Raw genomic sequence first — 24598 nt, 5'->3', positions numbered from 1 at the left:
ACATTTAGAGCACACACATCACACAGGTCACACACAGAACACATACATCACACAGGTCACACACAGAACACATACATCACACAGGTCACACACAGAACACATACATCACACAGGTCGCACACAGAACACATACATCACACAGTTCACACACAGTCAGAACACACACATCAAACAGGTCGCACACAGAACACATACATTACACAGGTCACACATAGTCAGAACAATTTTAGGTGTGCTAACATCACCATATTATTATCTGTATCTGAGCAGACATCCTCCAATGTATATCTGGTACCACAGTGCACAGTTGTGTGGATGATGTTAACAGGTAACATTCTTAAGAACAAAGAAGAGTCTGCATAGTTTTGTTACTAGTGAGATAAATACGTTTAAACAATATATATTTTGTAACTTTGGTTAGTTGGTGGTGACCACTCTGACCTTGTCTCTTTTCGGTTATGAAAACTGTGCTTAGATAGTGAATGTGTTGAAGATGGAAGATGTATTGACACCTAAAAACATTTCTGATACACAGTGCTTTAACAAACTTTATTGTCATTCAATTACTGTTTCCATTCCACAACAAAGATGAACTTCAGCCAGAAAAATCATTTTTGGTAGCACCTTCAGCAACTACTATAGATTGTTTTAAGAAAAAGCTGGATGATTTCTGGAAGCACAGAAGCTTTCTAGGAGCTTTAACGTAAAGATAACAGAGACTGCTGATCCAGGAAATATCCGATTGCCTCATGGAATCAGGAAGGAATTTTTTTCCCCTGTTGGAGCAAATTGTAGCGAGGTTTTTTTTGCCTTCCTCTGGACCAACAATGAGATATGTTTATTTCCCTAGTGGTTGATGTTGATGGACTTTTGAGTCTTTTTTGTTAACCTGACTTACTATGTACCTATGTAACTATTTGGGGACAACTTAGCGCTGCTTAATATATTGGCGCTATATAAATACTGTTTAGTAATAATAATAATTAAACAACAAATTTTTGGGATCAATGGATTCCTGTTGGGAGGAAGCCTGGATGAAAAATAAGTAAAGAGGCAGTATTCTGTCTTTTCCATACCTACCTAGGCTATGGGGGGGACTTCCGAAAGAATTTTAGTCTGTTTACTTAACCTCCCTAGCAGTTCATTTCTTTCTGGTTTTATATGTCTAAAAGCGGTACATTGTATGTCATGAAAATTTATTTGACAGTATATTATAATAGCATGAATATAATAAAGTTTGAAACACAAAATCATGTAAAAAAAATAAATTGAATAAATTAAAAAATCAATATATTTTGTAAAAAAAAATAAAAAAAATACAAATACTCATACTAATATATATACTGTAAAATAAATGTTCTTGAAAACAATGTACTGATTTTACACAGATAAATCCAATGTATTGCATTCAATATAGTTATTTTGTATTGAATACAAAAAAAATTTTGAATTTCCCACCCCGCCTTACCGGCAACGTACACACGCACCAACGTCAACGGGAACTCCCCGATGACTCATCTGGTGCAGTAGCCGGCCGGAGGAAGAAGAAAGAACACAAAGATCGCGGCGATGGACGCCGCAGGACGCCGGCAGATCAGGTAGGCGCTGTATTTACTAACCTTCCCATAGGTTTACCTACCCCGAGTGTGACTCGGGGTTACCGCTTTCAGCAACTTTTTTTTACCCCGAGTCACACTCGGGGTTACCGCTAGGGAAGTTAACAAGTTGAATTGTGAGGTTTTTATTCCTGCATATGATTGGATGGTTGAAGTCAGCAGAGTTTCATCTCATTTACTGAGTGTATCCTTTGTAAGGGGATATTTCACTTTGCTATGTGAACAACCCATATTCCTTTAGTAAATCATCCCCGTCATGAGCATTGGAAGCTTACTTAATGGGGTGGGAGGAATGTTGCTGCCAATGTTGTATTCCTTTGTGGTGAGTTGGGGCTAGCCTTGGGTTGGGGGAGGATAAGTGCTTATTCTAAAGGTTCGGTTATACAATTAGGGTTTATCTTGGAGGTGGAGAGGGTTCATTGTTAGGAGTAGGTGTATTGTTAGAGATTGGGGTAAGTTGGTCATACACTTGTTGAAAATTTTATTGGGTTACACCAGTGTTTCTCAACCAGGGGAGCCCGGAGGTTCGTCCAGAGGTTACTAGGAGTTCCTTGAACAATGAGCAATTTCCTCTCAGGTCAGTTTACCTGACACCCATGATCTTTTTGGCTATCTGTAAGGGTGACATTCTTCTCACTAGCCAGCAGCACTAGCCAGCAGACATTCATCCTACTGACCATCACACTAATATATTGTGAGCTTTGGATATAATAATTATAGAAGGGATTCCTTGAAGTTAGCCCCATGGTAAAAATATAGAGAGACACTGGATTAGACATTAGATTAGATTTCCTTAATTCTTTAAATATATAAAAGAGGAACTCATGATCAACATTTGATTGCCTTATCAATTAAAATTTGATTGGGAACTTCTGTTCTTCAGATGACTGCTCTGGGTGAGAACACCAGGGAGGGGGAGGTCAGAAGTCAATGGGCTGATCAGTAATGCAGGAATCAAGGCAATCTGCCCTCCAGTCTTACCTTTAGTCTTGTATTGTTGTACTGGCTCCTCTCCTCTCCTGGATTGAGATTGCTGATTTCATTGCACACTGTGAGCTTCCCACATAGTGCACCAGAACCTGCAGCAAGTCATATAGAGCACACCTTATTTCATTGGTGGAAGATGTCCAACATCATCTAGCTCTTTCCTTCCCAACCTGACAGTCCTGGCTCATCCTTTTGCTCTCAGTGGATTTCAGACCATGCAATCGTAGAGGATCAGTATCACATGTGCATGTTATCTAGGGTGGGCTGCATGCAACTACTCAAATGCAAATGTCAGATGGCATCCACTTATCAAGGCATTACAATATTTGCATAACTAGCAACCCCACTGCTTCCACCAGGGCTGAAGTCTCTTGAAAGGAGTGCTAGACCAGGATGCTGTAATGTTTTCGGGAAGCTACGTACAGCACTCTGCCATCCCCTCCTATCAGCTTGTATTGCACAGAGAATCATAGTGACCCAGTGATGACTCCATAGGTAATAAATAAAGTATGTAATCAAATATAAGCACAATGATGATGAGGAAGTGAAGAACCAGGAAAGGCAAAATATAAGCAAATTAAACTTCATTTTTAAATATTGCCAAGGTGTCAGAGCGTGTGTTTTTTAGATGTCACAGACATACCTATCAATGTACACTGCAATTGTACAGACGCACAACACTTCGACAGGAAGTTCTGTAACACTACCAGTGAAAACTCTGTTTCTCTATCTGAGCTACCAGATACATCACACAGGCTGGGTGAGTAATATGTCGGGGCTGAGGCTCTATCCTTTGCAGAACTGTCACTGCTTGCCAGGCCAGATGTTCTTCCTGAGCCATTGTGACCCGCTTTTTGCTTTCTTTGGACTTGCACATTGTTTTGTAGAGCTGGAGAACAATGCAACGTGTGCAGAAACCTCGAAATTACTCAAGTCTGCATCTCTATTGACTGGTGGTTGTCCTGATCTCCATTCCCTTATCTCTATTTTATTTCCATCTGCTTGTCTTTTATTACTTATTATTTCCATCTCATTTAGAGGAACCGTCCATCTAAATTTATATTTCAGCGTTTGACAGATGCTATAGAAGTAATTCCCCTGATAATGTTCTCCATCATTCGGGGACTCTTTTGGTGATTTCCCATCAGGTTTCATCTGCAAACCTTCTGTGCTCATCATCAAGAGTTTCCACTCTACCTGTAATACATTGAATGTATATATTATTATTATTATTATTATTATGTTTATTATTATGTAGAATGTGACAAGGATCACCTAAGATTCTGGGGTAGCCTAAAACAGTTGGGAAATATGGCATGACATCAATTTTGGGCAGACTGGGATCTCAAAGAGCCAGGAGAGGTGTCAGGGATGCCCATTCTTTCTAGATTTACTCCTGGACATTTGGATATCAAAAATGTTCTTGTTTAGAAAATCCAGAGGATATACAGAATAAAATTATATTAAAATATATACTGGAGCTGAACCCCATCACAGGAGAAGGAATTGGGCATTTGGGTAATATTCCTTGGTGGAGAATCATCTGGGTTCTCAGGTTTTTAATTAAAGCGATTGATTCTCCACCAGAGAATATTTGGTGAATGCCAGAGTCATTGCTTTATAAATACAAAACTATGTTTTATTTGTGTCCCAAGTTTCAAAATGTCAACACTGACCTTATCAATGCCAGATAAAGATGAGCTTCAAATCGGACACAGATACATTTTTATTTTCTTCTCCTGTGTTGAAGTCCTATAAATGCCTCCTACCAACCCCCCCCCCCCCCCCCCCCCCCCCCCCCGGTGTACTTTAACGCACAGATATATATATATATATATATATATATATATATACATATATATATATATATATATAGATTTATATATATAAAAAATATATATATAGATAGATATACATAAATTCATATTTTTTTTGCATGTTTCAACCAATGCTTAGAATAATATTTTAAAAAACAAATAAACAATTTAAAAAAAAAAACAAGTTTAGAACTCAGGTCAGTATGATTTCTAATTTCTAAAAAATGTCTACATGTATTATGATAATATTTGCTAAATATCCAAACTATCCTAAAATAATATATTATAAAATATAAAATCATATGAATTATAAACTTAACAAAGCGATGTTTCTGCATTTACACAATGTCAAAATGTAGAAGGAGACCCTTCTAAAGAATTGAGTTCAGGTGTCTCCAGTGAAGGTTTCGGTAATGCCATAGCATACAAAGGGAGAATATTGTAACCTTGTGGTAAGAGTTTGGGGAAGGCCTGTTTATGTTCCGCCATGATTGGGTACAAAGCCGGCTCCATAAAGTCATAATTTGATGAGTTTGATGTGAAGGAACTTGAGTGTCGTCCACTGAGACCTGATCTCAACCCTATTGAACTCCTTTACGATGGACTGGAACACCGATTCTGAACCATCAGTAGCTGACCACACAAATATTCTACTGGCTGAATGAGTGCCAAATCCCATTCCCAATGGCTGCAAATTCTCCAAATTCTTGTGGAAAGGCTTCCCAGAATAGAAGAGGCTGGAATAGCCCAACAAAGGTGGGCCAACTGCATGGTTTTGAAATGGGATGTCCAACAAGCTCATATAGATGTGATGGCCGGGTGTTCACAACTTTTTTGGCTATAGTCTATACCTCATATACGTTGGTGTGTACCCAATAACTTGTTGGTGGGCGGTGAGCTTCTGGTATAATCAGCAAACGCAGCATACTTGCTTGCACCAAAGGTGTTCTTCAGGTCCAGAAATTTTTCACCACTGCATCTCACAATGCTGCCATCTTTGCCACGGAGTCCCCAGCAATCCTTTATGGCCATTGGATGGACATTGATGATGTATCATGACACTGTCCCCGGCAGCTGGCTCTTTAAGCAATGGTGCCACATATAGAGATGAGCTCCACAATACACAGCAATATTGGGATAAAATAAAAAGCCACCAGGAGCCAGGGCTTTTTTTGTACGAATGAGACCTTGCAAGTTTCCTTTGCTAAAAATCTCTACCTTCTGGTGACTTTTTGTTTTTTCAGTTTCAGTTCGCATTAAAGTATCTGTGATCATTGCAGGGAGAAAAGTCAGATTTTCTAAAGCTTAAAACTAAAGCCAAGGAAATATTAAAAAAAACAGCATTTAAGGCACAATTTACAATATGAAATTAATTTTTTTAATCAAACTGCACCTAAATCTTGATTCTGACTTATAGAGCCTGATTTATGAAAGCTTTCCAAGGCTGGAAAGGATACACTTTCATCAGTGAAGCTGGTTGATCCAGCAAACCTGGAATTAATTTCTTCAAAGTCATTTGCTCTTTTCTAGCAAATGTTCTAAATCCTGGACCTGATCCATATCAGATTTGCTGGACCACCCAGCTTCATTGATGAAAGTGTTTTCTCTTCAGCCTTGGAAAGCTTTCATAAATCAGGCCCTTGGAGGGGGAGGTTCAGTATTCCAATCAGGCGTCCAGCTTGCACATGTGCTGGCAAGGATCAGCTGATAGGAGGAGGAGAGGAGAGAGATAATCTAATTAATCTGCTGCTGCTCATTATTGTCCAATCACAGACTGGAGGCAGGGAGGCGACCTTAGCTTTTTAAACGGAAAAGTGTGGTCATCTATCCCTTTGCATAAATCTCAGGGCAGGCTGAATAAACGTATAAATCTTATATACATTTCAGCTGTTTGCCTGGAGTTCAGGAGTTGCCTGGAACTTTCTTTTTAGTGATATCTATTCTTTGCAGATGCTCCAATGTCACAAAATTTACCCATTTACCTTTAATGTATTATGAAGTGTGCAGATTATACAGGATTTAGGGCTGCAGCTAATAATCATCATGATTGTGTGCTCCGTTAGCACTCATCTTGCTGATCACTTGTCCCACCTCATTGCCCATGCTGGAGTAACTATAGAAAGTTGTTGAGCAAACTGTAGAAAAGAAAATGCCAGGGTGGGGATTCAAGTCAGTGAGCTGGAAAACTTGTTTTTCGCAATGACTTAAAACCAAATATGAAGCCTTGAAATGCGTTAAGGAACCAGAGCTCATCTACTAAGTATTCCAGCCATTCATCCAGGTGAACCGATCTCCCCAGTCCCACCTTTGGATGGAAATGTGGGAACCTCTTACACAATGCAGGGGACTTGTTCCCACACATGCCCACTAACTATATATAGATCAGAGAGGGGGCGAGCACACAGGAGGAAAACCTACCCCACATGTGAAAAGTTCTCAGCAATCTACTGTACGTAGGATGGAATCAGCCTTCAGAATTCTGAAGTTAGCAGCTCTGAAATGTTTCCGTTTTAAGCATTGCAATAGTAATAAATGCCAACAAGTGCAGCCTCCACCTCTATAAATGTGGGTAACATGCATGAGACCAGGGTCAGACAAAGGGAGGTGCAAAATATGTGGCTGCACAAGGGTCCCAGACCTTCATCAGCCAACAGGCACACACAGGGGCCCCCAGCCAGTTCTGCACCAGGGCCCTGGACCCTTTTCATCCAACAGCCAGTTCTGCACAAGACCCACTGTTAGCTTTGTCTGCCACTAGGTGAAACTTTCTTGTAGCAGCGCCGTAGTGACCAGGAATCACCAGACCTCAGGGTTCCATGATTCTAAATCCCAGACAGCTTGGATATATTGGAGGAATTCTGCAATGGTGCAGATTGCTTTACCTGTAATAAAAAACTAAAATTACAAAAAAAACCCACTATTGTGCTCAAAAGTATAAGGATGTCGACTCATTCTAGCTCACCCCAACGCGTTTCGCCCTGGACGGTATCATCAGGAGCCCATAGGAGGCCAGCATGCGGCATCAGTATTTGAGCATACAGGATAGCATCATCTGGGGATGCCATCTGCTTTCTGGACACAGTCATGCAAATCCTGGTGTCTGAGCGGTTCCTGGCTTGTTCACAAATGCCTCTTACTGCTGCAAAGTTACACAATACAGTAATATTACAGGGGAGGATAGACTGAGGAAATGCTTGCTCCTGCTGCAGCAGACAATGCAAAGATTTTATTTAAATGATACTGCTGTTGTACATTGTTACAGAAGGACCCCTTTAAGCCCTACCTGGGTAAAGCTGCAGCTAGCACAGGGGTTGCACATCAAAGCACAGCATGTGCAGTACAGTTCGGAGGACTTTTATGTATGTGTGAATAATACTGTCAGTTCTTTGGTTTAGGTTTTTGCTTTTTTGACTGATGCTCTTTGTGTGTTTTGCAGGGCAGTTGTAGAAGGTTTATTGTGTGGGTGAGCATGCTACTGAAAGCGGTGACTGCTGATGTAAAACTAAATAGAGGGATGGTTGTAGAGAATAGAAACAGGGAGTGAGAATGGAAATCTTACTGCCTATTGTGGGTTTTTGTTGTAAAGGGCTGACTCTCAGTCACTGGTTATAGGACAGGGTCACCAACCGGGGTAGGGGGTTACTATAGGGACCTAGACAACTGCACCCTCGTAACACAGCCCCCCCTGCTCCTACATCCTCCTTAGGTTGTGTTACGTTTTACCTCCATTTGTATTACTTTATGTGACTTTTTTTTAATATTATTATTTATTTATTTATGTTTGCTATGGGCACTGTTAGGCAGATTTAATCTTTTCATCTTCAAGAGAAGATGCATCAGGAAGGAAAGCAAATCTTTACAATAATACAAAGACATGATTTTATGACGTGACTTTTATCTTCATAAAAAAAAGTACACCCACTCAAAACAGCTTGCAAAACATGCTTGAAATTGAAAGCAAAGTGTTCCCCCTCCCCCCTCATTTTTTGGGGAGGTCTGTGGGGGATTTATCAGATGCTTTTTGAAGCATTCAGTTTGCTGCCCCAATCACCTGTTTACACTTGAATAGGAATTGGTTGTCACCAAGTTTGGAAGTGTTTTTAACCTTTTGTATGCACATTTTGCAAGTGTGTTCAAAGTGAAAAATGCATTGCTCTGCTGGGCTTGGCAACTGCTGCCTAAAAAAGTCCAGAGGTTGCCAACTGTTACTGTTCCCAGGCATCCAGCACTTGCCAGCATCTAGGATTGGTAAACTCCATAGTCTGATCATACCCTTAGACTATATTCACACTGGCCATGAGGTTACCGCTTCATCACATCTGTGAAACGATACCTCGGGGGAGACGCTACAAGTAACGTCTCCCTGCTACAGCCCCATAGAGAATGAATGGAGTGGCAGTTAGTGGAACCACTGGAAGCCGCCAGCTGTCCAATGTGCAGTGTGAGTGACTAAGCCACTAAAAGGTGCCAGCCCCCGCGGAGCCATGCAGGATCACTCTATCCCAATGAAGATCTGAATCTGCCCTTAGATACTTTTTATTTATCAACAATTCGATTCATTAACACTATTTTGCCTTTTAGCTGGACTTGATTTAACAAAGGTGCACCTACCCCATGCCAACCAGCACAGGAGGCATCCCAAAATGACCCAAAAGTAATGGACCTTGGACTATAACTCTGTAAATGATCTCCAAACCAGAGACTCACCAAGGGACCACCTGCCCCATATTTCCTGTGAGTACACGTGTTGTAATGTATTACTTTATCATTTCCACATCCTTGCTGCAGAATAATTTCATCACAGAATTTCATAACCCAATCTGTTTTATCTTCCATCTAATAAATCTTTAATCTTCTAACGTAAAGGGAACATAGAGAGGTTTGACGTACATTTTTTTATTATTATTTTATTTTTAAAATCATTTTTGAATTTGATTTATGGCAGATAAATATGTTGCCTGGCAAAAAAAGTCCCCAAGCCTGTGGGTACAGAGTTTTGATCTGGTGGTTGCTTTGTTGAGGTTTTAGGTTTAGTTATGTGCAGTTAAACTTTTTAATGCCTTTTTAAAACTTTTCTTAGCTTCTCATTTGAAAAAAAAGTCTACAGAGCTCAACAGCTCATGCTCAACAAACTAGTGAGTAAGTCTGAGTAATTGCCCCTCCCCCTTACTCCACCTTTCCATATGTGGCTCAGGCCGAGGTTTCAATTAAAGAGAGCACCACTGAAATGAAGTAAGTTGCAGTGTGGAAAATGCATGGGGTGCTTGGCATTCTTCATCATGGCTGCTCTGTTTAATAAAGCCCATCTGAACGTTAAATATAAAACCAAATGAATCTCAAGTGCATTAATATTTTGTTTATTTAGAAAGCAGCTACAGCATAGGTAAAATGCCTGTCCCTAGCAGCCTTCAGTAGAAGGACCTTTTCTTTCTTTGTGTAAACAGTGGTCTCTCTATAGAGGTCTGCCCACCCCCTGCTGCTGAAGACCTTTAGCTCTGCAGACAGCCAGCATGCAGTAAAACGACCCCTATTCTCTTAGTGTAAACAGTGGTCTCGAGAGAGAGGTCTGGAACTTTCCTCTTTCAGACCTATAGTTCGGTGTTCATTCTTCCTTCTCCAGCTCTGACTTAGGTGGGGATGTTGGTGCCAGACCTCCTCTGGGAGACCACTGCTTCCACACCAAGAGCAAGGCCTTTTCTGGAGCTTGCTGGCAGAGAAAGGGCTTTTTAACTATGTGGGTGTTTTTGAAATGAAGCATCCTGCAAGACTTTGCACAGCTTTTGTGTTCTTTATCTATGGAGTATGTCATCAATTTAAAGCTCAGCTGGGCTTTCAAAAAATGATATCCATGATTCCAGCTAACTTTGAAGGTGCAGTCAGACGTTAAATGTATAATTGCAAAACAGATAGAATACCATGGGCAGGAACTGTGAGGTGTCTTGGTCAATATTCTCTGTTTTAACTGTAAAGGAAGAGGTGACTCCACATTGTGGTTTCCTCTTGCTAATCATTCACTTGATACACTGCTGATTTCTTCTTATTGTTACAAGTATTCTCTGTATCATCAGGATCTATATATTCAGTTCTGTACTGCTTCTTATTTGTTTTTTTTGTCTTGATATTTATATTTTTTTTACTGTTTGTTACCTGTTCAATACTAAGAACATTGGTTTAAGGCAGACCCCATGCTGATGGAAGGTTTGCTTATTCTGGCCAAGCTCCCTTCTCACCATATATAGGTGAAAAACATTTCTCTATAGCATAAAGTTAGAAAAATTCTCACCTAACTCTGCCCAGCCTAGGCCAGGATTACATTACTGTCCTTCCAGGCATTCCAGAGTCCTCTAGAATGCTGATCAGGCAAAATCTCATGGGAAGTACTCATGTAATAGACCAGAATGCCTTCTTACAAGATGTTGCTGTGTTCCATGGGACTTTGCCAGGATGAATGGTGATGTCATGTCTAGTGATGCAGAAGATGGGGGATAAGGTAAGTACAATCCTAAGTTTACCCTTTTGCAGGTATGTTTGTCAAGAACTCCACAGCAAACACCCACCCATTCTGACTTTCTTTGGAAAATCATGCAGTTAATTGTTCCCAAGTGCATAGCAAATTGGTGCTTAGTGCCCAGAAGCAGCAAACTACACCACAGGTTAACACATTCCCTGGAACCATAGTGATCCTTCAAAAGTTGCCAGGGATTCCTTGATATTTGGCTGATTGATTCCCCATCTGATGGTGCCACCATATTTCATTACCATTTGGCAAAGCCAGTAAGATGATATCTTATCGTTGTCTTTTGGATCTGTTGGATCTAATTGCAAATGCTGTCTGAATCGGGGACAACTCTCAATTACTTCATTGGATTAGGGTGTCATAGATCCCTGTGGGACCAGAGGATCTTCGCCCTCTTCTGTGTCACCCACCTTGCACTCCTGTCCAACCAGCAGTAACTCTGCCCAAGGGATCCTCTACACTGGTTACTTCTGGTCTGAACCATTTGACTCCCTGAGAGCTGCCCCTTTACCCTAGAACAGTGGCTGCCAACCTTTTTTGTCTTGCGGACCACTAAATTTACCTGCTCCTGACACGCATGTGCGGGGAGCCAGTTTTTCATAACGCCATAACCCCACCCACTCTGCCATCGCAGATCTGAGCCTGCGATGGGAGAGTGGGCAGGTTATGTCATGAAACACAGCCCGCCTACTTCCCTGAGCCAGGGATTTTCACGTGTAAGGTGGTCCTCGGCTCTGGCCAGTGCGTCCCCCTGGCGGGGTCCTTCTCCTGACTCCACTTGGGGATGCACTGGCAGGAGCCACGGACCACCAAAATCTTCTGGCGGACCACCGTTTGGCGACCGCTGCCCTAGAAGACCAGAATATTCTACAGACGGGCTCCATTGACTGGCGGAAGTGTAAACACCAACTGAGCTGCCTTAGCTTCGGCACTGCCTCTGGTGCTGGGGACTGTCGCCTGCTAGTCAAGTGGTTCCCCCTTGTCATATGAATTTCCCTATAAAAGGAAATGACTGGCAACATGATGTTACCTGAACAAGGAGTTCTTCCAGGCTCCAGTGTGCATTTCCTGATCCTGATGCCTCTACAATGCCGCCTGCCCTGACTTTGATTTGATTGACTATGCTTCTGCCTTCCACACTTGTACTCTACATCCTAATCAGCAGTTACCAGCTCTGCATGTACGATGGCAGCAAACTGGACACTGCCTCCTAAAATCTATCACCACTTGCAGGGTGCAGTGTTGGAGCCGGAGGCAGGTGCCTAACATTCTGCAGCCCTGGTTCTATCAAGGCAGTAGAAGTTAATATCTTTGAGTAAAGCTGTCTGAAGCATCTTTAAAGATCATCTTCATGAGGTGATGATATTGTCACACTTACCTTTTCCTCACTAAAGCACAGACGCGTCTCTCCTGCACATGCGGGCAGTTCTGACTCTGGGTGTGCCTACACTAGCAAGCTTTATCAGTTTAGCCGGCCAATCAGGAAATAGCCTCCTAACCATCCCTGGCTATTTAGCTAGCTCAGACACTGCACTCAATGTTCGTTCAACCTGTCTTCATTGGTGCCGAGCCCCTAGTTCTGTTGAACTAGCTCCTGAACACCTGTTGGCTAATTCAGTGTTTCCTCTGTCCCGTTCCAGTGTTAACCTCTCGTTGTCCAGTCTGTTGGTTCCCAGCCAACTTCCCTGTGCTGTTTCAGTGTTCCTGTCTATCCGTAAATTTCCCTGTGCCTCCTGTTACTTCCAGTGTCTCCTGTGTTCCCTGTGTCCGCAGTGGCCCCTGTGTCATTGGTGTTTATCTCCTGGATCCCTGGTAATTGACCCCTGGCGTGTGACCTGACCTCTCCTGCTTGCTGCCTGCCTCAACCCTGGCTTTCCTCCACTATCCTTCTGCTTTGTTATTTGGTACCGTGCTTCATATTGCCCACCTTGGTGTGCCCAAGGACCGCACCTTGCAGTAACCAGCGGCGCAACATCCTCACCATCAGAGGCTCTGGAGAAGGCCTGGTTACTGCTTAGACTCTGCACCTTGGCCCTTCTCAGGGCCCACACCACCTCCGTGCAAGCCGTAGCGCTTCCTAGTGGTCCTGTCTCTCCAATCGTGACAAATAAGGATGGTCTTGTTTGCTGAGAACGGTGACCAGTCATTTACAGCAAATTCCCCTTTAGAGGTTTTAACTAAAAGTTGCTTGATTGGGCAAATATGTAGGTGAATCTGAATGACATATGCGATTTATAGTGCGAATGATACAAGAACACAACCCTGACAATGTGGAGCCTACGGTTGACAAGCTGACTGGTTGCTGCATTACCATGGGTATCTGGTCAGTATTTGGAAGTGACACATTACATGACAGGTGTTTGTTATCATAAAAAGCATGGACTATTACAAAACACATTTTTGCATTCACCATTTGGCATTCTTATGACTTTCAATATTGACTTTCTTTGCACCTTTCTGTATTATTCAAAAGACACATCAGAGCATCAAAGTCTTTAGCTCCTAATTGTGCATATCTATGTACCTAAACCTGTTCCCGCATACCAGTTGCTGGCCTGGCTTGTCTCCTGACCATGACTTGTTTTTGCTCACCTCGTCTGACTTGACTTGTTTTCTGACCATGACTTTTTCTTTTTCACCTCTTGCTGCCTGGCTTGTCTCCTAACCATGGCTAGTTCCTACTCTATTGTCTCTGACCTAGCTTGTCTCTTAGCCACGGCTTGTTCTTGTTCACCTGGTGTTGCCTGTTATGTCCCCTGACCATGGCTTGTTTCTTCTTACCAGTTTCTGTCCCAAGTAGTTCCTGCTCACCAATTTCCAATCCAGGTTGTCTCCTGACTGTGGTTGCCCACTTGGTACTGCCTGACTTATCTCCTGACCACAGTTTGTTTCTGCTTAGTCGTTCCTAGCTTGGCTTGTTCCTGTTCACCTTACCTGGCTGTGTCCTGACCATGTCTTGTTCTTGCTCACCTGGTACGGGCTAAGCTTGTCTTCTGACCGTGGTTTGTTCTTGCCCACCTAGTACTGCCTAATTTGTCTCCTGACCACAGTTTTGTTTCTGCTTACCAATTGCTAGCTTGGTTTGTTCCTGTTAATCTATTACTGACCTGGCTATCTCCTGACCAATCTTTGTTCTTCCTTACCTGGTACCGACTAAGCTTGTCTTTTGACCATGGCTTGCTGTTGCTTACCTGATGCTGCCTGGATTGTCTCCTAACCATGGCTTGTTTCTGCTTACAAGTTCCTGGCACAGCTTGTTCCTGCTCATCCATTTCTAACCCGCCTAGTCTTCTAACTGTGGCTTGTTCTTGTTCAACCGATGCTGCCTAGTATGTCTCCTAACCATAGTTTGTTCCTGCTTACCCGTTTTTGGCACAACTTGTTCCTATTCACCTGATTCCATCCTGGCTTGTCTCCTAACCATGGTTTGTTCTTGCCCACCTGGTGCTGCCTGGCTTGTCTCCTGACCACAGTTCAATTCTGCCTACTAGTTGCGAGCGTGGCTTGTTTCTGCTCACTCACAGGAGACCTGACTGTCTCCTGTCCATTGTTTCTTTTTGCTTATCAGCTGCTGGTGTGGCTTGTTCCTTTTTACCCATTGATAACTTGCTTGTCCCAATTTTGGGGGTATGCACACAAGAGTTGCACTAGAGGCCCTCTCATCACTTCCACCTACAGCCAGGTATGCGATAGAATCCCATGCTGCTACTACAATGTAAAGCAACCCATAATCATGAGATGGCCATTGCATTATCCAATCTTTTTGGTTCATTTCTATACCAAATACCTAGAGCCAACCACTCTGACAACATTCATTTGCTTATTCACAAGAGTGTGCCATGCATAGGCAACGTTTACCTAAATACAACAAGAAGGCATCTACTTTGAGAAGATCAAGGGAAACACTCTAAATTGAATGTGAAAAGGACTAAAGATATATATTAAAGGATCAGCCATAGCAAAGTATTCTAATGGATTTTTCTTTCAGGTCTGAGGAAATAGAACATATCCCAAAGAGACATTCGACAGAAAAGTTGACTACATCTGGGACAAATGCCTAACAACAGCAACTGTTCAGAGGACAATTCAGTCCTCTACCTGAGTGGATACTCAATAATCGCTGTACTGGGTCTAATTGTCAACTGCCTTGCCATATATTTCTTGTGCCACCTCCCGCAACAACGATCGCCCGTTACTATCTACATGAAGAACCTGGCTTTTGCCGACCTATTATTGGTTATCACCCTGCCTCTGCGCATCTATGGTTATGCCCGTAGAGAACCTCCATCACAGCAGGACGTTTTAGTGTGTAGAGTGGCTGGTACATTTCTCCTACTCAACATGTATGGGAGTATCTTCTTATTGACCTGCATTAGCTTGGATAGATGTCTGGCAGTTTGCTATCCCCTTCGTTCACGACGTCTTCGTCAGAGTGCAGCTTGGATTTGTACTGGTGTGTGGCTAATTAATGGTATCGCCTGTTTTGGGGTTTACTTTATAAGTAGTACCAAAATCAACAAAAGTGATGCTAATTGCCTTTATGGAAAACCACCCTTTGTTACTTTAAAAGGCCCCACCTTTGGATCTCTTACGATTGGTTTCCTCTTTCCGGCTACAATCATTACAATTAGCTCGGTGGCATTGTTAAAGGCAATGGCACAAAGCCAAGTGGTTCAAGAAGGAATGATTAACAAGGTGAAAGTTGTTCGTATGTTGTTTGCTAACATATCTATCTTTCTGCTGTGCTTTATGCCTTATCATATTGTTCTGATCATCTATCAACTAAAAGAAGAAAACTGCTATCTGGACAAAGCCTATAGTATCACTTTACTAGTAGCCTGCGCCAATGCAGTTCTTGACCCATTTTTATATTATTTTACATCAGAGACTATGAAAAATGTTGTGAAAGAAGAAATAAAGGTGGGAAAAGCCAGATTCCTTGAGCTCTCCGAGCTGTCATTTGAGAAACAGAAACCACCTGTCTTAAAAGCATTGGGGCAAGAGTGAAATAATATCATGTTGCTCAGGGACATAACATGTAGGAAAATGAGGTAAGAGGGACAGATTAGCCTCAGCCTAAATTTGATCCACAATCACATTAACTGCCTGGATTCTGAGAATTCTCTTACAAGAACATGGAAAATGAATAAAGCGAATGGAAAAATGGTCACAAAAAAATTTCAGAAATGAAGATTACTTTTGGGAAAGTGCTGAAGATGGATATCTGAACTTATCTTTATAGCTATTGTGTCCTAAGTGACACATAAGGTTAAGCAATACAAAGATTCCAGTTACATGGTCGGTATAATAACATGTTGGTTTCAGTATTTGTTTGTATAGGTATATAGGTATTTTGTATAGGTATATGGTATACTATATGGCCCAAAGTACTTGTCTGGCCTTTACATTTATATAAGCATGTGCTGTTCAAATTCATTGGTATTGGGAATTTGTTTATTTTAATTCTTGCAGGCAATAAACAAGACACAAAACACACATTTCCCATTAACTCATACAATAAAAATATTACAAATGAAAAATAAGAGTATACATATAAAGAATGTGCAGACACAATGAAATGGGCTTGTCTTATAATTAAGATTATTGACCCAAGCCTAAGTAAGGCTTTATGCCCAAAGTCCAAAAAATGGTGACTATAGATCAAAAATAATCCACCCATTCAATTTTACCTAAATCTAACCTACACTAAGCAACCTTATACCTAATGCCAGATACTTAACAAAGATCAAGAAGATTCCTGACACCAATTGTATATGTAGCCATTTAACAAATGTTCTAAAATCTAAGGGAGTAAAATTCATTAGAGCACCAGGATGGAGTTGCTCCTTTCCACTACCCTTTGCAGCTATCCTAAAAATGTTGTAGTGTATCTGCGGAAATTTTAGCTCATTCTGCCAAAAGAACCTTTGTTTGGTTAGAATGTTTGGCAAGAAGTCCTGGCTTACAATTAGTGATGGTTAAAGTCGGGGATCTACACAGACAACTTGAGTTCCGCCATACCAAACTCCTTAAACTTTTTGCATTAGATACAGTCATGATGTAAAAAATGACCTTCACCAAATTGTAGCCAAAGGTTGCAAGTGCACAATGGTCTAAAATGTTTCTGTATGCTGTAGCATTAACGTACTTGTACCTTTGGGGGGTTGTCCACATACCTTGGTCAGGTAAGATGGTCATGTGATTATGAACGTTTAGCTATATGGTGAATGTAAATATTAAAAAGCATAGAATACCCAGATATCATTATTTGCTTACAAGCTTCATATCAATAGCTCAAAGTGAGCAAGAGGGTCAGCATAACAGCCAGGCAACTGGTTTTCTCAGATGGAAAAGCCAACAATGTGAGCCTCAATGCTTTTCATGACAGAGTTTCTTTAATGTCTTGGGTACATAGCTGTCCATTTGTCTATTTGCAATTTTGAAGACCATTACTTCTCCTCTGGACTAAAGTATCATGTAGCAAGCTCAGCATCTATAGCAAATAATCAGAATACAACTTGCACTAACATGACCTTCTAAAAGTGAACATTAACTGGTCGCTCTGCATCATTGCACTTTACACTCGGTGCTTTACTTCTGGCAGCATTACCTGAATAGGTTGCTTTGTGACTCTTGGGAAACAGACTTGCTATATATTTTTTTATATTTCAGCTTAGGTTAATTTATAAACCTACACAAATGCTGAATTACTGGCAGGTATTATTTAAAGCTATGTATTCCTATGCATATTGTATTACATCTATTTATACCAACAGATAATAAGCACCGCTTCATGCACATGTGCTGAAAAGGAAAATGCTGACTGTTGCAAAATAGTGGCGGGGATGATTCATCATTGTGTTATTGCTCCTTTTTTGTCCAATCAGGAGACTGTAAACAAGAAGAAGGCATTGGTGTATTCCATCATTTTGACTAGAGCTCAACTTACCAGGCGGTTTTCACTCACATGTGGGATTTTTTTTATTTTATCATTTGCACATTTTATTCTGTAAATGTTACTATTTATGTATAAAGTATTTATATTGTGTTTACCAATAAAGCAATTTGTGCTATCCATTGCCTAAAACTGCAGTTTGAGCTGGCATCAAAGTGACTGTCAGGTCTTTTGGTAGGATATCCACATTAGATTGGTCATAAAGTGTAGGAAAGAAGTTTGTGAGTCCATAATCTTTCAGCCATTTAGCCACGGTTTAAATTGGCATCAAAGTACAAGTGACCCTGTCTGGTCTTTTGGTGGGCTGTCCACATACATTTGGTCATAGTGTAGGTGAGAAGGTCAGGAGTCCATATTCTTTTAGCTGGGCCATCTCCAAGCATGCCAAAACACCAGGAGATTAAAGTATTAGAAGATGTATACTCACCTCATTGGCATCCCATTTCTCCTACCTTTCCTATACCAGTTCTACAGCTTTGATCATTTTCTTTGGGCTCAGCTGCATGGATCCCTTGATTCCCCCCGGGTCCCCTGAACCACTAGAGGGTTCAACAGGGGCATGAAGGTCAGACGATCAAATCAGGGTGAATGGGGGCACAGGTATCAGACACTCATGGATGGGTTACATGCCAAAGGGAAAGTTGAAGCCTACAAGCCTGGAATCAAGAGAAGGGTTTACATGGACCATCAGAGAGGTGAGTATATATTCATGATGCACGTTTTTCCAGAAGGGTAATTCAAAACAACACTATGAGAATTGGCCCAAAACCAAATACATTTCCCTTCTCAGCCATAGCAACCTATGGAAGCAGATGGTACAAACATACGCGGACAAAATGGAGTTCACGTGGGGAGAATTGGAAGTTTTCTCAACTTCTGTATCCCATTTTGTGCAGATAGAAGGTTTTCCTATGCACACAACCACCATTTGGATTTGTTTAGAGACCAAACAGGGTCATACGAGTCTCTATAGACCCAACTTCCCCCAGTTTAATATATCTTTTATGGTAGTGTTTCCCAACCAGGGTTCTGTGGAACCCTATGATTCCTCCAAAGGTTGCTAGGGGTTCCTTCAGCCATGAGCATTTTTTGTCTCTCAAGTCAGTCACCACTGACACCAAAGATCTTTTTGGCCATCTAGAAAAGTGACATTCTTCCCACTGACCAGTAATGTAAAATGCATTATTCCCATTGACTACCATGCTAGTGTAATGTGAGCTTTGAGTTTTGTTAATATTGTCAGGGATTCTCCAAGACCTGAAAGGTATTTCAATGGTTCCCGGTGTTAAAAAAAAGTGCCCATGGCCTGTCAGTGATTTAGCCAATATTGTAGCACAATTGTATTTGGGCTGGTGATTTGAAACCAGGAATCTTATCAAAGTACCTGCATGGATAATAGAGGAGCTACCTAAAACCAATCTTTTTTTTGGATGAAGAAGAAAATGATTGGAACAGCTGTCAGGGTTATATTGCTGATGCACACTCTGTGTTTGGGTGACCCCGTTGCTGGCATACCACAATGTTTAAGCTACTCCCTAAGAATGGAATTCCTCTAATGGGGACAATGTAAAAAATAATCCGTTTACTATAGTGGTGTATAAATAGGAAATGCCTTACATTTATTTTACACTACTTCCAATGCCCTTACTTATTTATAGTATACCCAATGGGCCTGCAAATCCAATGGAAGCCGCAGAACCGCAGGCTCTGAATGGTGGTGTTACTTTCTGGTTTGTCACATTTTTATTGTGACAAACCACAAGCCTAACAATAGAGTGCTGCTTTGGCTCTGCCTGTCCCCTGCCTGAATGCACGTCATGCAGCACCCTAAAATTCAGGCACATGCAAGCAGTATGCTTTTACATAGAAACAGCCCTGAGCAGGATGACAAACTTTTCCCAAACAGAACGCTATAGATGTAATTGTATAACTGTCTATAGGGACTAATGCAGAATGGTCTATACGTTCTTTAGACTGAAAATGTAAAAAATAAACAAAAAATATACAATAGATTGTCATATTTTCTAGTAGCCCATAATGCTCTTAGATTTTTGTTGCTCTCCGCTATAGCTTCCTATGGCCACCTGGATCTTAAAGCCCAACTAAACTCAAGATTGCAAAAGTAATAGCAATCAGGTTGATAGGTGACTAAAAAGGTGTATATAAACATATGTGGAAGACAGAATTGTTTTTTTTATCAATACTGTCCAAGACTGGAGAAGATCAAGACTATCATGGGAGAACCTGGAGGATCCAGCAAATGTGGAATGGATTTGATCCATTCCAGCCTTTCCAGCTAATAGCAAATGATTTTTATGAAAATCATTCCAAGTTTGCTGGATCACCTAGGTTCTGCCATGATGGTCTTTGAAAAGCTTTCAAGCCCAATATCTGTTTAATGGACCAAATTGTACACCTAATTTACTTTCATCTCAGTTTTGGAAGGGACATTTATGCGCGACCATGTGACACCCAAAGTAGAAAGTATCCCTGTATAACCATAAATTTTCATCAGGAAGTAGGACTTGTATTCGTGAGAGGTAGGTGGTGAGCAGTTTTTAGGACCTCAATCTGTTAAAAAGAAAACTGAAATACGGGAGAGGTCTTGGTTGTAGATATGTACACTGCTGGAGCCAACCAAAGCTAAACCATGGAGATTTTAACCAAAAGTAATACTTACAAATAACACTAATGATTGTCCTTGGAAATTACTTTGTTCTGTACTGGTTCTATTTGGGCTTTAAGACCTATCTCCGGGGAGCAACCAAAACAATAAAATCTTCACCACACCAAACCCTATGAATCTAAAGACCAGATTTAAAATTTTTCGCAAAACACACCTTCCTGAAACTTTGGTCACATACCAGGCCAGGTATTTTTTCCTAAGCTCAGCATTGCAAAATAATTTGGTTTTCAGTACCCACATGGCATCCTAGTGCCTATGGGATGGTAAATGATCATTACATGACTTATTGGTTAAGTCCCTTACAAGATCTTGCAGCACGCAAGCATAACATCAGGTGAGGGGCAGTATGGTCACCTGAACAGGTGAATAGGGAACAATGCTGCCTACCTATGGTTTATGGTTAATTACAAACAGCATTTCTTGATAATTTTAACAATGGGAAACCCTTAAAATAATTTGTCTCTTACTTTGCTGGTGAGTGGGAAGAAAGTCACATTTACATATTACCAAAAAGATCATTGGTGTCACCTAAACTGACCTGAGAGACACAAACTGCTCATTTCTCAAGGAACCCCTTTTTGTTGGTCTAATAAGGATGAGTTGGGCTTTAGGAGGAAGTTATATTTGTGAAGTAATCAACATAGAAGCTACTAAGAGAAGTCCAAGAGAGAAGCAAACAACTTAATGTTGAAACATACAAGAGATCATCAGTCCATTACAACACTCTCCGTGATTAGGCCAGTGAAAAGGGTAAAACACATTGGAGGATGAATGTCTGCATTTAGGGATATGTTGTAATAAACTGGTGGCCACATGAATGTGTCAACATTAAATTTACTAATTGTTTTGGTTTTATCCTGTGGCTTTTATGTTGTTTGCTATACAAGTATGTTTAGATAAGTGTTGGACGTGCTCTTGAGCCTCCACTGAAGCTTCATTACACTCATGTTATAAGAGTGTCTGAAATTATAGTTGTTACATACATACATATTGAGCTTTTTCACTCTTTACCATCTGTTGAAAAAGCCTGCAATTTGCAGAATTCAATAGCTCAACTTGAAATTTAGGCAAGCAGTAAATCAGTCAATCGTGAGAAACTCCTCCTCATCAATCCCTTTACCAGGAAGGTTAGAAAGATCTCAATGGTGTAATTGACATACAGAAGAGACAACACATATTTCTAAGGCAGCCTTTACAACCTTTAAACATGGGGAACCCTTGAAATAATGCTCAGATCTTAGAGAACCCCTGACAATATTGACAATATCTATAGCTTACAGAGTACAACATGGTGGTCAGTGGGAGGAATTCTCCTTACATTGCTGGCCAGTGGAAAGAATGTCACCCTTGCAGATAGCCAAAAAGTTGGTATCAGTGGTAACTGACATGAAAGGGACATATTGCTTATAGGTCAAGGAACCCCTGGATAGCTCTGGGGGAACCCTGCTTGAGAAAGGCTGGTTTAAGGACTTAACCTCCCTAGAGGTAACTCCGAGTGTGACACGGGGTGGAAAAAAGTTGGTAAAAGTGGTAACCCAGAGTCACACTCAGGGTATGTAAACCTATGGGAAGGTTAGTAAATAGACCACTTACATGATCCGTCGGCATCCCGCGTCGTCCAGCGCCGCTATCTTCATCTTCTTTCTTCTTCCTTCTTCCTGATTCTGCACATGATGAGTCACCCGGGAGTTCCCGGTGACGTCAGTGCATGTGTATTTTGCCGGCGGAGCGGGGCGGGAAATTCAAAATTCATTTGTATTGCATTCAATACAAAATAACTGTATTGAATGCAATACATTGGATTTTTATGTGTAAAAGAAGTACATTGTTTTCAAGAACATTTATTTTACAGTATATATATTAGTATGAGTATAATATGTATTTTTTAAATAAAAACTTTTAAAAAATTAAAAAACATTTTTTTTAATATATAGATTTTTTTTATTCATTCAATTTTTTGTTTTTACATGATTTTCTGTTTCAAACTTTATTAAACTCATACTATTATATTATAGTGTAAAATAAATTTTCATGAAAAACAATGTACCGCTTTTAGACATATAAAACTGGAAAGAAATGAACCGCTAGGGAGGTTAATTTGGTGGTGCATTATGCTGCGCATTAAGACTGTTCATTGCATTACTGCTCATTCTTGTGAATGGGTTGCCTAATGCTCCAAAATATTTACATAATGGGCCTGATTTATTGAATTGTATTTCTCCTGTGGTACTTCAAACACTGACCGGATCAGCACCATACTGGGACAGCCACCATTGGCACCTTCTGGTTCACCAGAACTTCCTCAAGAGCAGGGGTTCTTAATCTTTTGATGACTCCAGACCCCCAATGGATTGTCCAATATGGTCCTATACCCCCTTTACTTGACTGTCGAAATAATCATCACCGTTCCTTATATTAGTTATCAGTATACCTTGCAAATATGTCAACAGCTTGAATTTACTGTACTTTAGATATGGCTAGGGAGAGAACATGACATTAAATCATAAGCATTGATAACTTTATCATATTTATTTACAAAAAGCAAAATTAAAAAATGAAAAATGACAAATATACAAACAGCTACAACTATTTTACAATATGACTTTGATTCACCTGTTTCAGAATATAAACCAATAGTTTTACTTCTTACAGTTGAGTATTACACAAAAGAAGAAAACAAACCTAAATGTGCATGTTTTTTTCAATATCTTGACCACATAACACAGACTTTCACTAATCTAGTGAGCTATTTGTTGTTTTTGTGCAATCAAAGTATGGAATCGGGGTACAGTTACGGACAAAGCTACTCGCATGTCTTCTGACACATCAAGTTGATTTCTCCACTTTGATTTTAGTATAAAAATAATACATTAAAAAAAATAAATACCAGTACCCAGAGATCAAGTCCCATACCCCCAGCATTTGGTTCCCATACCCTAAAGGGTATGGATACCCCCGGTTAAGAACCCCTGCTCTAGAGGAACCCTAGGGTTCTAATAAGCCCTGGTAGAGAAACACTGGTCTAAGGACTTAAAGAGGAACTAAACTCAAAACACGAGTTTCGTGTCGTCCTGGCATCCGTCTCCGTGCCCGGAGGGTGATGTAGGTTGGAAAAAAACTTGCTGATCTCACTGCGCATGCGTGAGGTCGACAATTTTTTTCCCTTTTCACGAAAAGGCTCCTTCTGCGCATGCCCGAGATGCTCAAGCATGCGCAGAAGGAGCACCCAAGAGCCTCCCAGTATGCCTAACGTAGGTATCTTGGAAGGCTTTGCGCTAGGCGATCAAGAATTAGAGGGCGATGCTGCACCCTTTCTTTGTTGCACTTAAAAAAACAAACAGCAGAATTTTTACTTTACCTTGTCTACACTTTAAATTCGTGGTGCATTATGCTGCACATTAGGACTGTTCATTGCATTAGGGCTGCTTATTTGTTGTGAATGGAATACCTAATGCTCCAAAACATTCACCTTGATTTATTAAAGCTCTCCAAGACCAGATTCTAGGTCAATCTATTCTCCAATCTTCAAAAGGTACCATGAGAATAGGCCATTTCTATGTTAACCCCCCTAGCGTTTCAATTGTGTCCGTATTTTCAAAATTACATTACATAAAAGTTACATTTTTTTAAATGGAAATTTATTTTACGTTGTAGGCCTATAATTCTTAGGCATAACTTACCGAAATATGTCCAATATTTAATAAATTTAATAAACTTTAAATAAAAAAACACAAAAATCTGTTAAATGAAAAAATAAAAAAAAGTGATACATGTAATATAACTGTATAGTAGCATATATTATATGTATAATATATAATAAATATATTATATAAAGATTTCTTTGTATTGGATTTAATACAGCTATTTTGTATTGAATCCAATGCAAAATCATTTGAATTTCCTGCCGCTCCTCCCGCCCACACCAACGCATGCACCGGCATCTCCGGGAAATCCCAGAGATCATCTCTGCATTTGCTGGCTGGAGATCGGAAGAAGAGGACAGGTCCCGAAGACCTGCGG

At 40.7% G+C, this 24598-nt stretch overlaps 1 protein-coding gene across 4 annotated transcripts in view; it reads left to right on the top strand.

The window, feature by feature from the left end:
• The window catches only part of LOC140322779 (lysophosphatidic acid receptor 6-like), a 38981-nt gene extending 20952 nt beyond the window's left edge, over positions 1–18029 (top strand). For 2 of the 4 annotated variants that reach the window (XM_072399381.1, XM_072399379.1), the window contains 2 exons: positions 9002–9154; positions 14926–18029. In XM_072399381.1, coding sequence (XP_072255482.1) covers positions 14991–15944 — 954 coding nt within the window. In that variant the 5' untranslated portion in view covers positions 9002–9154; positions 14926–14990 and the 3' untranslated portion in view covers positions 15945–18029. Of the gene's footprint in view, positions 1–2482; positions 3364–9001; positions 9155–14925 lie in introns of those variants that run through there. The other 2 variants (XM_072399380.1, XM_072399382.1) reach the window with 2 other exon arrangements.
• The last annotated feature ends 6569 nt before the right edge of the window (positions 18030–24598 follow it).

Source organism: Pyxicephalus adspersus, chromosome 2 (genome assembly GCF_032062135.1).
Source record: "Pyxicephalus adspersus chromosome 2, UCB_Pads_2.0, whole genome shotgun sequence".
NCBI classification, from domain to species: domain Eukaryota; kingdom Metazoa; phylum Chordata; class Amphibia; order Anura; family Pyxicephalidae; genus Pyxicephalus; species Pyxicephalus adspersus.
This window is presented reverse-complemented; position numbering and strand designations above follow the sequence as displayed.